At 45.1% G+C, this 12,392-nt stretch overlaps 1 protein-coding gene across 1 annotated transcript; it reads right to left on the reverse strand.

The window, feature by feature from the left end:
- Positions 1 to 10,537: 10,537 nt before the first annotated feature.
- On the reverse strand, positions 10,538 to 12,047 carry LOC123418979. Its single transcript, XM_045107101.1, has 3 exons — positions 11,984 to 12,047; positions 11,155 to 11,799; positions 10,538 to 11,073 (listed from the first exon to the last, which is right to left on the reverse strand). The coding sequence occupies exons 1-3, from the start codon at positions 11,987 to 11,989 to the stop codon at positions 10,816 to 10,818; spliced, it is 909 nt and encodes a 302-aa protein (XP_044963036.1). The 5' UTR covers positions 11,990 to 12,047; the 3' UTR covers positions 10,538 to 10,815.
- Positions 12,048 to 12,392: the final 345 nt, after the last annotated feature.

Raw genomic sequence — 12,392 nt, forward strand, 5'->3', positions numbered from 1 at the left:
CCGTTCATTTTTTGAAGAATGAAAATAAGATATCAATGGAAATAAGTTGTCAACTATTTTTAAATAAACAATATAAATTACTTAATAAATGTGGTCGAGAAACTCACATAATGGTAGAACTGGAGGCGTACGCACATCGACGATATTACCTTCAATTTCATCTTCCGGACGAATATCAAAGGTGATAAGCATATTAGGCTCAAATGCATAAGCCTTGCATAGTGCTACCCAAGTTTTGCATTCAAAAAAGGAGTAGGTGTCTACATTGTACAATTTTACGGCAAAAGTATAACCATGCTCGGTCCTCAAGTGAACTATCTTTACCTCCATATTTATTTCAGTACTGAAACCAATTTTATCCAACACATAATGTCTTGCATCGCAGGGGATACGCTAGTAGAATAGTAAAAAATAAAAATTATAAGTTGAAGCAAAAGAAGTCATGCTTAATTACGAATAAAGACTTGTCATTGTGACTTACTATATCCACTTTAAAGTCCTCATCCAGCATGATGCTGAAGCGCCTATCATCAACTAGGTAAGGCGTGTCGCAAAGGCCGTGCTTATCTTGGTTGTATTCGCACATCACGAATTCCTCTTCGTCGTCGGACATTTCCTAAAATAGAGAAAATTTCGGCATGACATTTACTAAAAAGTGGACATATGGAGCGTCTGAAATTTGCCGAAACGGAAATGAATCAACATTCTGACAAAACATAGGCCACTCGGATATAGCAACAATGAACAAGTACAAAAGATGCTGTAAAATAGAGAATATTATGAACAACATCTCATGCCTAACCATATTGCAAAATTTCTTATACCAAAACATAGGCCACTCGGATATAGCAACATTATAAGTCTCTTAACCCCTAGATGCATTGGTAGACCCTCATACCAAAATTACTGATAAACACTACTACTATCTCCTATCCACATATATTACTTTAGATGGATTGAATAACCTTTGGACAAACTTTAGGTGAAAATATTACTATCTACTATAGAGTTAGTAACTTAGACTAATAATTCTACGTAGTTGCACCATTCATCCATCCATCTAGCAAGCAACTAGCACCACTAATCCATCCATCAAGCAAATCATATAGGGAGTACTACCTACCGTCAGCATACATCCATCTATCCACCATCCATGTGTGTAACTAGTAGTACAAACTATATTTACATTTCTGCCATATGAACACATCTATAATAAAATTATTTCTGCCATATCAACACAATACTATCAATACATCTATATGAAAATTTTGTCTGCCATTTCATCACAATACAATCAATACATCTATAGAACACATCATAGCAAATCAGAGGATCTGCTCACAGGAGAAAACCACTTCCAAAAAATCAGAGCCGGGCCATGGGGAGGGGGGATGAGGGTGGGGCGCCGTTCGCCGGAGTGGGTCGCCGGAGGGGCCGGACCGGGCCAGGAGCTCGCGGCGAGGGAGGGATGGACCCGTAGGGAGGAAGGAGGCGTTGGGATCGGGCCGAGGGAGGGGTGGAGCCCGTGGAGAGGGAGGAGTCGTCGGGTTTGGGCCGAGGGAAAGATCGCCTGAGATGGCCTCGGCGGCCGCGGCGACGGCGGTGGGGGGCGAACCCTAGAAGCAGCGAGCGACAGAGGAGAGAGAGGAGCCTGGTCGAGTGCGTGAGGAGCCTGGGGTCGGGTCGAGTGTGGGAGGAGCCTGGGGTCGGGTCGGTGGCATTTTGCATGTAATAAGAGCAAAGATTGTTAGTAGTGGCGCACCGTAGGTGTGGTGCGCCATTACTAGTTAAAACTAGTAACGGCGCACTTTCCCCTGGTTCACCACTGCTAAGTCTGGAAAGGGTGTGGGACGAGGACAAAAACTAGTAATGAGCACCGCACAACAGGTGCGTCATTAGTAATATGGCAAATAATGGTGCACCTATATGTGATGCGCCACTACAATATAGCAGTGGCGCATCACATACATGATGCGTCATTAATGTCCATATTAGCTATAGCCGTTTTTCTAGTAGTGACATGATCACCAGCGACACTAGCATAAGCTTGGGAATGCAGTGTCTCGAGGGATGGCAAACTTCATATATTGTCCGAGGGAAGTTCCGGTGCAAGCACATGAGGCGAGTGTCAAAACCAGATTGCGAAGGGGCCAATGCATGTATGTTTATCTCTTAAGTTTCAACTTTGAATGACATGTTTATTCTTATCCTGATGATTGCAGTGGGCCACCCGCACTAGTAGGAAATATCTTAGCAGTGGCCTGGCAATTTGGCCCTTAGTGGGCTGATTCAGAACCGCCACTGATTATGCGACAGGTAATGGCTACTGGTGGTGTGTGGGATCACACGCTACTGATAACAAGTTATTAGTTGTGTGCTTTCGTTTGCGCACGCCACTGATAAAACCAATTCTAGCGGCGTGACCGTACAACGCACGTCACAAATATCTATAGCAAGCGAGTGGCGAGCCATTTATGTCATACACCCTTGCAAGATATATGAAAAACAAAAAAAATCATGGACGACGATTTGGTTGTCCTCTTAAATCTTCACGATGATGCACGGGAGGGAATCGCTCGGGTCGACGCCAGATTCCCTCCGGCTGGCGCTGCCTACTAGTGAGAGGGGTGTGACCCAGACCTCACGTCGCATAGCCGGGGACAAGTGCCATTTGCACATGCTTCGCTTGATTGCAGCGGTCCGTAATCTTGGATAACCCGACAAATAATCATATTTGAGAATACGAAATGAAGCAGCAGTAAGTGTTCCACTGATAATAAAAATGTTCATTTATGCTTATGTAATCATATTTTTGTTATTCTACCCAATTTACCTAAGGGCATCCCATTTATGGTATTTAGTATATCAGTTACTTGATTTCCTAATTAATTGAAATCCTTGTTAGCACTCTTCTCCATGACTATGATACACTGCATACAAGAAGTGTCTAGGTGCACCAAACTCGCGTAATTCTTCTATGTTGCGGAACATGGTGGCCTGTTGGTAGAGAGGCACGTGAACATTTCATTAATGCACCATGTATACAATCTATAATGACAATTCATATCCCATGTTGCATGTTTGTTTTTGCCATGGCTTATTATTTGTCTTGGCACTATGGATTGGTTTTATTTACTGAATACATGGATGTGTATGTTGTCATTCCAAGCCAATTTGTGTATGTTAACCTTACTTTTTTATCTTAGTATATATGCGACTTTCAATATTTATTGACTAATATAAGGTTATATTTGTACAAGTATAATATATTTTATGTGCCCATATATATTATAAAATCCTAACTAGGTGACTATGATACACTGCATACAAGAAGTGTCTAGGTGCACCAAACTCGCGTAATTCTTCTATGTTGTGGAACATGGTGGCCTGTTGGTAGAGAGGCACGTGAACATATGCACCAAACTCACCTTCCTTTTTTATCTTAGTATATATGTGACTTTCAATATTTATTGACTAATATAAGGCTATGTTTGTACAAGTATAATATATTTTATGTGTCCATATATATTAAAAAATCCTATCAATTATCGTATAAATAGACGGGCACGGCAACGAGCCAGCAACCCTTGTTCCTTGCTCGCGCTTATGTGTATGCACGCTGCACCCAGACCAGTCAATCGGCTGGGTCTCTTCATATTGGACCTAGTCAATCGATCACCATGCACGCGCGCCCCATGGTTGGACGCATGCACCCAAGAAGCCCATCCAATCCCTTCTCTTCTAGCTATGCCCATTCATGCAGCCAGGCACGCCTTTGATAGGTAGGGTGGTTTCGCCGGTTCGCCTGCGGACTTTGATAGTTTTGGCCGTTTTTCCTATATGAGGACAATTTTTTAGATGGGTTCTTTTTACCGTCCCGTCTGAGGCTATCACAAGAGGCCCGGCGGCATCCGAGGTCATGGGTCCTGTGGAGCGGGGGACCGTCCCGGCTGGATCTAACTTGTCGCACTAGGGTTGCAGCGGCGGCGCTCCCACGGGCGAAGAAGACGAGCGATGCATCTTGTCGGCGAGGAGACTCGTCGGCGCAACAGATGGAGGACCAGAGCCTCAACCGCCTTGCAAACTCATCTCCTGCTATCAAGCCAAGAGTCGTTGGTAGGACGGGATGCTAGTAGGGGTCCTGGCAGAACCTGCTCCGGTTCGTCTAGGCTGATCTGAGGGAGCGCATGAGAGAGAGAGGGGGAGGGAGGGAGGGAGAGAGAGAGATAGATAGATAGATAGATAAATAGAGAGAGAGAGAGAGAGAGAGAGAGAGAGAGAGAGAGAGAGAGACTGACTGATGGGGCAGGGTCGGTTGACCCGAGCCAGCCCACTTAAGTGGATGGACCCACTGTCAGAAGGGCAGAAGGGTAATTTGATAAATCTAGTTAAATTCAAATAACGTTCAAACTTCAATGATTTGCTCACAAAATTCTACACACCCAAAAATAAATAAAAATATGCTACACACTCCTAAATTTATGAGCAATTTTAATATAACTTTTGTTTTGTGCTTAAAGAAAACTTTTCTTTCAATGAAAAATTCAAAGATCCTTAAGTGGAAATGATTTGAAATTATTTTTATTAAAATTAATTTCTTGAGGAAAATATATGGGAAACTTTTTATAAAGGTCAATTATATGAACTACTTGAATTTCAAATCATAACAAGTTTATTCCTCATTATAAATGTTTATGAAACCCTAATAATACACATTTACTTAGGAAAAATTCTCAAAAACACTTTTAAATCAAATTTTGGGGATTAAAAAAGGGCATCTCATTATATGCATAATAGTATGAATTTGGATATTAAACATTGTCGTATCAGACAATGATGCTGATTTTCAGAACCCGAAGTTCGCGGGTCACTCAAAGATTTAGACTTCACTTTATCTCAGTCTCAAGGAAAGTTCATTCTTGCATATCAACTAAAGTATTTTACTACAGTACTTTTAAAAACTTTATTTTATTTCTGCATGATTGATTGGTTGGTGAAACGACAGACTGATTGTTGTGGTGGAGGTTACATCGTACCGGAAAGTTAGGACTAATAACAATTGTTCCACGGCTTATAGAGCGCCGTATTTACGCGTCAACCAAAGGTTCTGGTATGGGCCGGAGGGGTCATAAGTATCTTCTTCCTTATAACATATTCTCGGATACGCTGCCTGGTTGGGTCGTTGATACAACCAACGTGCGTGGGAACGCCGTGAACTTTCCCCGACGGGTCCGATGAAGGTAGTGATGTCTCGAGTGGGGTGACAGAGATGGATTGGGGCCCACGTAGGCCAGGGATCTGATCTGTCACGACAAGGGCGAATGTGTGGGGTTGAAGAATACTCGGAATGTATCCAAGAATCTCAGACATGACAAACCACACTCTGGAGTGTGAAACTTGTATCAGGGGTAATGCTACTTTTGGGAAAGGTGGCGCACCTGTGCAGAGTGTATCAAATTGTGACAGTTACATCCGTGTTCCCGAAAGAAACTATGTTCGCGGTGGAAAAGGAACCTTAACTGATTCTCAAACCCGTGAGGGCTGACTAAACTTGTTGTGTGACCCTCGTTACTCAACCCATCCATTGACCCTTTGCTTAGATTTTGAGGAGGTCAACAATGATGTCAACGATAAGAGCACCAAAGGCCCCAGGAATTCTAGTACGAAGCGCCAGATCTATGCGCAGGAGTAGAAGGAGTCGACTACATCATCGCATACGGAACTGATGACAATAGAGAAGATGAATCAGAGGAGTAACTGAAAGTGAGACTAGACTAGTATTAGAAGGTAACCTAGTCGAGCAGCTCTAGTATCTAAATTGTTGGGCTATCATGTTTCTCAGTTAGCTTTTACAAGTGTTAGGTCAACTATCTCAAGTTGAGTACGTACCGTTTGATCTTTATTTGATGTCTGAGGAAGAGGTTGAACAGTTTATGCACTTTTGGCTTGTAATATTAAGCGTTCTGTAATATTAGTGGACCGCAATATTTCTGTTGTACTACTCTGAGGGATGTAATATTTATGCAGAAGGACTTCCATGAGTGTTATGTCAATGAATTGTGCACTACGCATGCAGGGTTGTACGGGGTCACCGTGCCACCCCTCTTGTCGCCGACGAGACTGTCAGACGTGAGAGGAGAGGGGGACAGGGGCGGCGGCGCTAGGGAAGCCTTAGCTTGGTGGGGTGAGAGAGTACCCGTTTGTGACTGACCCACTTCTGTCCAAATCATATGACCTATTTTTTGGTTCTCAAGTAAAAGTGACCATTTATAGATTACTATTAGAATGCACGTGCGTTGCTACGGGCTACAATGTATGTAAATAAATTAAAAAATAAATAAATAAGGTCATCTTCAAGGTCGAGGTTTATTTCTCACTCGTACGTTCGAGCGTGTTCAGACATCAAACAGGCACACTGTCTACAAACTCCGGGCTCCCTCAAATAGAGTGCATGTGTTAGGGAGAATGTGGTTGTCCAGACTATGCACAATGTTATCTCCAAACATGCGATCCCGACTCAAAAACGTCACCCCATGACGCGCTCTTCCATTTTCATGCCGAATTCTCCCCTTGTCCCTCGGTTTCCCTCCGTAGCAGGACAATTCTCATTGGAGCCCTCTTCTTTAAAATCGGATGACACCCATCTCACCTTCGTCATGGCTTCCTATTTCCTTCACACCCTAATTCCGCATGCATCGCCAAGGAGGAGTCCCCCACTAGCTATCCCGCTCTCCTTCCTAATCACCACCCCTAGTATTCATGTTGATATACCACCGGCATCAAAGAGGCCGAGGTTTGCGCCGCCTATGATGCCCGCGAACCAATAAGGAAGATCCGATGTCTCATGTGCCATTGTTACCGTGTCCTTTATTAACTCATGAAGCAAAACCGCTTGCTCATGCAATTTGCTCTACAACTTCGTTAAAATTGAATACTCCAATCGAGCCATCTGGAACAAATCGCACTACAGGATCAACACCGCAAATCATTACCGACAGAAACTTATACAACAAGCATCATTTGGTTAAAATAAAACACCACACCTAAAGAAAATGCCTACATAATAGATCATTTGACATATACACCTCCACCATCACTTACAGTCATAGCCGCTCCGTACTACAATGACATCATGTGCAGCGTGTCCGTACTACGCTGATGACTCAGAATCTCCTTCACTGCGGTTATCTACACAATCGATTACTACGCCGGTCTTCTTCAGGTAATGAACCTTGGTGTGGTCTTGCAGGAGATTGTGCCGACCCCAGCTTGTCATGTTCTTCTACTTTCAGTAGAGCATCATGTTTGAGCTAAGAATGAGGCCTTCAATCTGACCAAAGGAAATTCTCAAGTATGGTCAGGAGATAATACTTGTGGCACTAAAACTATGCTCTTGCGAGGAACTTTGGAAGTGCATATTTATCGAACTGATAACTGTTCTGCTACAGACCATAGCATAGATGCTACGTCTACTGCTCCCCTGAAATGGCATGAGATGATTGTGCCATTTCGCATTACAGGAATATAAGCTGACTAACTGCTAGTGAGTAAGATATATGTAGCGCGTAGCAAACCCCCTACAATGTACATTCCTTCTTTTTCATATCACACTACAAAAATAACAGTGCAAAATAAATAAAAATATGTAGCAAATTGGATGGCAGCCTGCAAATATTCTTGTAACTTAACAAGAAAGTATGTGACATATCACGCTTATATATTTTCTTCAAGCAGATATGGACAAAGAACATGTTGTATATTGTCCCAAATCTTCCGGTCAGAGGGTATTGCCTTTCTGAAAAGTACTCAAGACCATATTTGTTCTGTCAAAGTAACTACTATTGACATGAATGAAGAGGTCATAAAAAATATGAATGAACGTCTTTGAAAATAAAATTTCATGAGAGAGTACATAAAGAAATATTGTTTTGAAATATACTCTGTTCTGGCTAGCATGTGGTCTCCTCATGTTCATTGAGAGGTCACAAATCAGCGGTGAAAATATGTTGCATGAGAAAGGATAGTGCACGTTTTTTAAACGCTAAAAATACATCCCACCATGTGTTGGATGCTTTAGTGAGGAGGCTGCACATGAGGAGAACATGACCGGCGACCAGCCTCGATCTCGCTCGGCCATGCAGGACATGTCAGAGCAGAGTAATGACAAGAGAATAGACATGTACTTCACCATGGCAACCCGAATCAAGAGAAGAACATGGGCCACGGCCAGCTCGCACCTGATCTGGATACATCCGGCCAATGCTGAATTTTCAAATGCCACGGCCACACGAATCAAGATTAGTAGGTAGTCGGACCATGATCTGGATGTGTCAGTCCTCGTCCCGGCTTCCACATGGGCCCCTACGACGCTGCCGCAGTTCGGCAGCAGCCCATGCCCCCAAGCGCTTCATGAGTTGTTGCAGTCGTGGCCGAGCGAGATCTCAAGGTGACCTCGACGAAGGCGAGCGAGGCGTGGCGTCGGTGTCGGCGTCGGCATCGGGCGGGACGGGGCGATGTGTGAGGCCATGGCGACGGGGTTGGTGGGGGCGCGGCGGCACCTGGATGGCCGGGCCGAAGCGGAGGAGCGGCGGTAGGAAGGGGAGGCTGGGAAGGAAAGATGTGGTGATTGGGGTGCGGGGGCGAAGGACGTGCTTAGGTTTCATCGTGTTCTTTTTTTCACCATCGGTTTTATGTGGGGGGGATGGAGTCAGAGGTGGGATAAAAAAAGGACGAAAATAAGCCGGGAGCGGTAGCTACCAACTCCCAAATTAGGAATAGAGATACCAATCTCAAAAATCATTGTTACCAGTTCCTCGCGATCATACTACCTTACACTGATGTAAGTGGATTAAGCCCTAGGTGTCATAAGGATTGATTTTCAACATTTCAAAGACAAGATCGCCGCTAAGTCTTTTTTTCTTACAAGAACGTAAAAGCCTCCAGTGCCATGTTACAAATTGTTCAGCATCTCATAATTTTTTTTCCTTCAGCAAATCTCTGCACGGTGAAAATATTGTGTTCTCGTGGCAGCAAAAACCTCGCAAATAAAGTCCAAATTAAATGCATAGCATCTAGCCTGTCCAGGGACGAATCACCGTTTTTGGAACTTGGTCGTCTCGGTTTTCCTACGGACAGCTATAGTCAAGTAGCATGAAACATATATATACAAGATACTTAAAATTCGACAGATAATTTGAAATGGACGAACTAATAATTAAGTACTTCAACCGCTCATCAGAGGAGATGACGTCGTCGTGGCACTAGGTGTCGGCATTGTTGGCGGCGTATGGTTGGCCCGTACCCGAGGCCTCGGCAACATCATCGTAGGCGCTGCACTTCTTGGTGATGGTCTTATGATGCTTGGATGGTGGGGCAGTGGCACCCTTGTGCCCCACCTTGCGGCGGCGCTCCTCCTCCAGCCTTGGAGGAGTCTCCGAAGACTTCTGAACCAAATGGTACGTCTCCTCAAGCCTCCGATCGTCAGCTTCATAATCACTAAGACACAGTGTCCACGATGAATCGGATGTGGCCGAATCAGTGTCCTCGACCAAATTGGACGACGAGCCGGGGGGACGGCAATGACCGAGGAGTCGCGCTTGGCATTAGCATGTGGTAAGCAGTTGGGGATCCTGCTGGCCTGTGCTGGACCATCTTATTGGGGGGGGGCATCGCCTCCGCCGGTGAGGGAATGGACTCAGAATTTGGTATCTCATCGACTTTTTGGACTTGTAGCGACGTAGCGCACGGCTCTGGCGGCGGCACTCGTACAAATAGGCAAGAGTGGAGAGGCGGGAAAGCAGCGAAACGGCGGGGAGAAGAAGCGGGAAGGTGGCGGAACGGCGGAAAAAGGAGGCGGGAAGACAGAACAATATAATGGCGGGAACATGAGGTGATCCTTGTTAATGATATTGTGAAGGCGTGAACGATATGGTCAAACTACGAAGACGGATAAGTTGAAATAACCGTGTGCGATATTTCGCACACGATTAGTCATGAAAAAAATCGTGTGCGATATTCTATACAAGGAACACGGCTGCAGAATTCGGTAACGGCTTTAAAGTTGTTGTGTAACCGACGTGCATGTCACAACGCACACGGAATGCTACATCCGTGTGTGATGGGAGGGTGTAATTCGTTTCTTATTATTGATAACAAGGGATAATATTGCAGATATAGTAAAGTCTACAAAAGCCAATTGAAAACATATGTGTATGGAGCTCAGGGAAGATTACTTGTAAATTATCGTGACAAATTATTTGTAACAATTACTTTAGGTGTAGGCTTGGCATCACTATCAGTCTGTGGTTCAATATTATTATTGTGTACGTCCTTTTCATCTGTCTTAACACTATCCATTTTCTTATGAGGGATGTTGATGATGTTGCTAAAAAGAGCCTCACCTACATTCTTTTCCATGTGCATAACATAAACGTTACGGGGAAGTTTTAGGTCCTTGGAGTGGGGGAGTGTAATGTTGATATGTTGATACCGTGCTAAAACTTTAGGATGTAAAAGCAACGGAGCAGATACATGTGTGTAAGGAAACGGGTGGTACAACTTTATTGCAAGCCATGGGCGCACATTATTACATGCACATACACAAACACACACATTACCCTTGAAAGTAGGTAGATCGAGCTGCAGCCCGCAAAGTGGGACCCCATCGTCCTTATTCACCACGTACAAACACACACATAGCCAGCTAGCATAGCATGCAGCTGGGGTTTAATTGGAACGTACATACGTGCTAGGATCTGCAGGTACGTACGTGTGGGATCGATGGGATAGAGTAGAGCTGCTAGCAAGGTGGATGGTTCATTCGGGCGCGACCCCGACGTAGGTGCCGATGGCGACGAGCCTATCCCCGGAGCTGCCGAAGAAGGCGACCGCGGCCGCATCATCCAGTGCACCGTTGTCCGGCAGCGGCACGCTAAAGGTCTTAGTCCCTGCAGATGGGTTGCGCCCGAACGTGTGCGAAGCCCCCTGGTTGGTGTCGAAATTGAGGAAGGTGATGCCATAGGTGTCGTAAGCGCCGGTGATGCTGCTCACGTACTCGCTTTGGTTCATGAAAATCTGCACCACATCACAAGCATGCAAAAACTAACTAAGTATACTTGTATAGTAGACAAGTAGAAAGGAAATTAATTAACGTACGGTATGCTCCTCTCCAGCTTTCTTGCCCCAGAGGGGGACACTAATGGCCTGGTCACTCTTGGTAAGGTAGGTGAAGGAGAAGCCATGGATGCGCTCGCTGCTGTGGATGGTGAAGCTCTCCAGCTTGCACGGATCGGCATCTGGCCTGATGTCCCGTGGTGCGCCGCTTTTGGCGCCCCACTTACCGACCTTGGCGGGCGAGCCTTTCACGTAGACGCCCAACGCCTTGAGGGTCACGTCTGAGCGGCCAAAGAAGGCGACCAACTCGCCTTTCCCCTGCGGCAGCGGCAAGCTGAACTCGCCTCCCTGCACCGGATACCCGTAGGTCTTGTGCTTGGTCGTGTTCGTTTCTAGCGTGAGCGATCCGATGCCCTCATTGTCGAAGGTGCCGCCCACGAGCTTGAGCTGCTCGCCTTCCCTCATTTCAATGGTGTTGGGATTCCCGCTGTTGCTGCCCCAGATGGCGCTCTTGACGCTGCTCCCCTGCTGGTCCACGTATTTGAAGGAGAAACCTTTGATGCCGCATACCCCAGGAGATTCGACGCTATAGATGGTGATGCTCTCTAGGCGTTGGGGCCTGCTTTCGGCGTTGATATCCTGAGGGGATCCGTCTGGTGCACCCCATGCACCAACCTTCATCACAACCTAAATGCATCACAAATTCATTAATCAACATCCTGCACATGCATTTCATTTCTCTATACATGTATACATCCATCCAACTCTAGCTAATTGATTCATTGGTATTTAAGCGTGCCATGTTTGTATATATAAAACAGCTACGGTAAAGAAAAAGAGGTTACATGCACATACTACCCATATTTCTTACCGCCATCTTTTTCTGGAGCTACTTCAACTGCAAGTCCAACTCTGAAATGTATGTGTGTGTGAGAGTGTGTTGCGATGGATCGTATGATCAGGCATGGCCGCCTATTTATAGCGAGTTTGCGCCCAACAATGATACTATCTGCATGCTACAGTTGGCATCAATTAGTCACATAGGCTATTAATTGCATGGAGTGAGTAGGTCACTAATTAATAGCTTAGACTTATAGAGTCCGTTGGTTCAATGAATCCTAAGCCTATGACACCCCGCTACCGACTAGATCGTGATGGCGCGCGTTGTGGCGCCGGACCATTTTTTCAATAGATTGTTTGGATTTTCTTACAAATTTATATGGAGGCAACAAAAAGTATCACATTGTTACACCCCATCCATTCTGACAAAGCGACCATAG

Source organism: Hordeum vulgare, unplaced genomic scaffold (assembly GCF_904849725.1).
Source record: "Hordeum vulgare subsp. vulgare unplaced genomic scaffold, MorexV3_pseudomolecules_assembly, whole genome shotgun sequence".
NCBI lineage: Eukaryota > Viridiplantae > Streptophyta > Magnoliopsida > Poales > Poaceae > Hordeum > Hordeum vulgare.

Excerpts from the sequence above, each read along its gene's own strand:
- LOC123418979 (XM_045107101.1), bottom strand. Across the intron at positions 11,074-11,154 it reads AAGCTGGAGAGGAGCATACC|ATTTTCATGAACCAAAGCGA; the intron begins GTACGTTAATTA and ends GATGTGGTGCAG.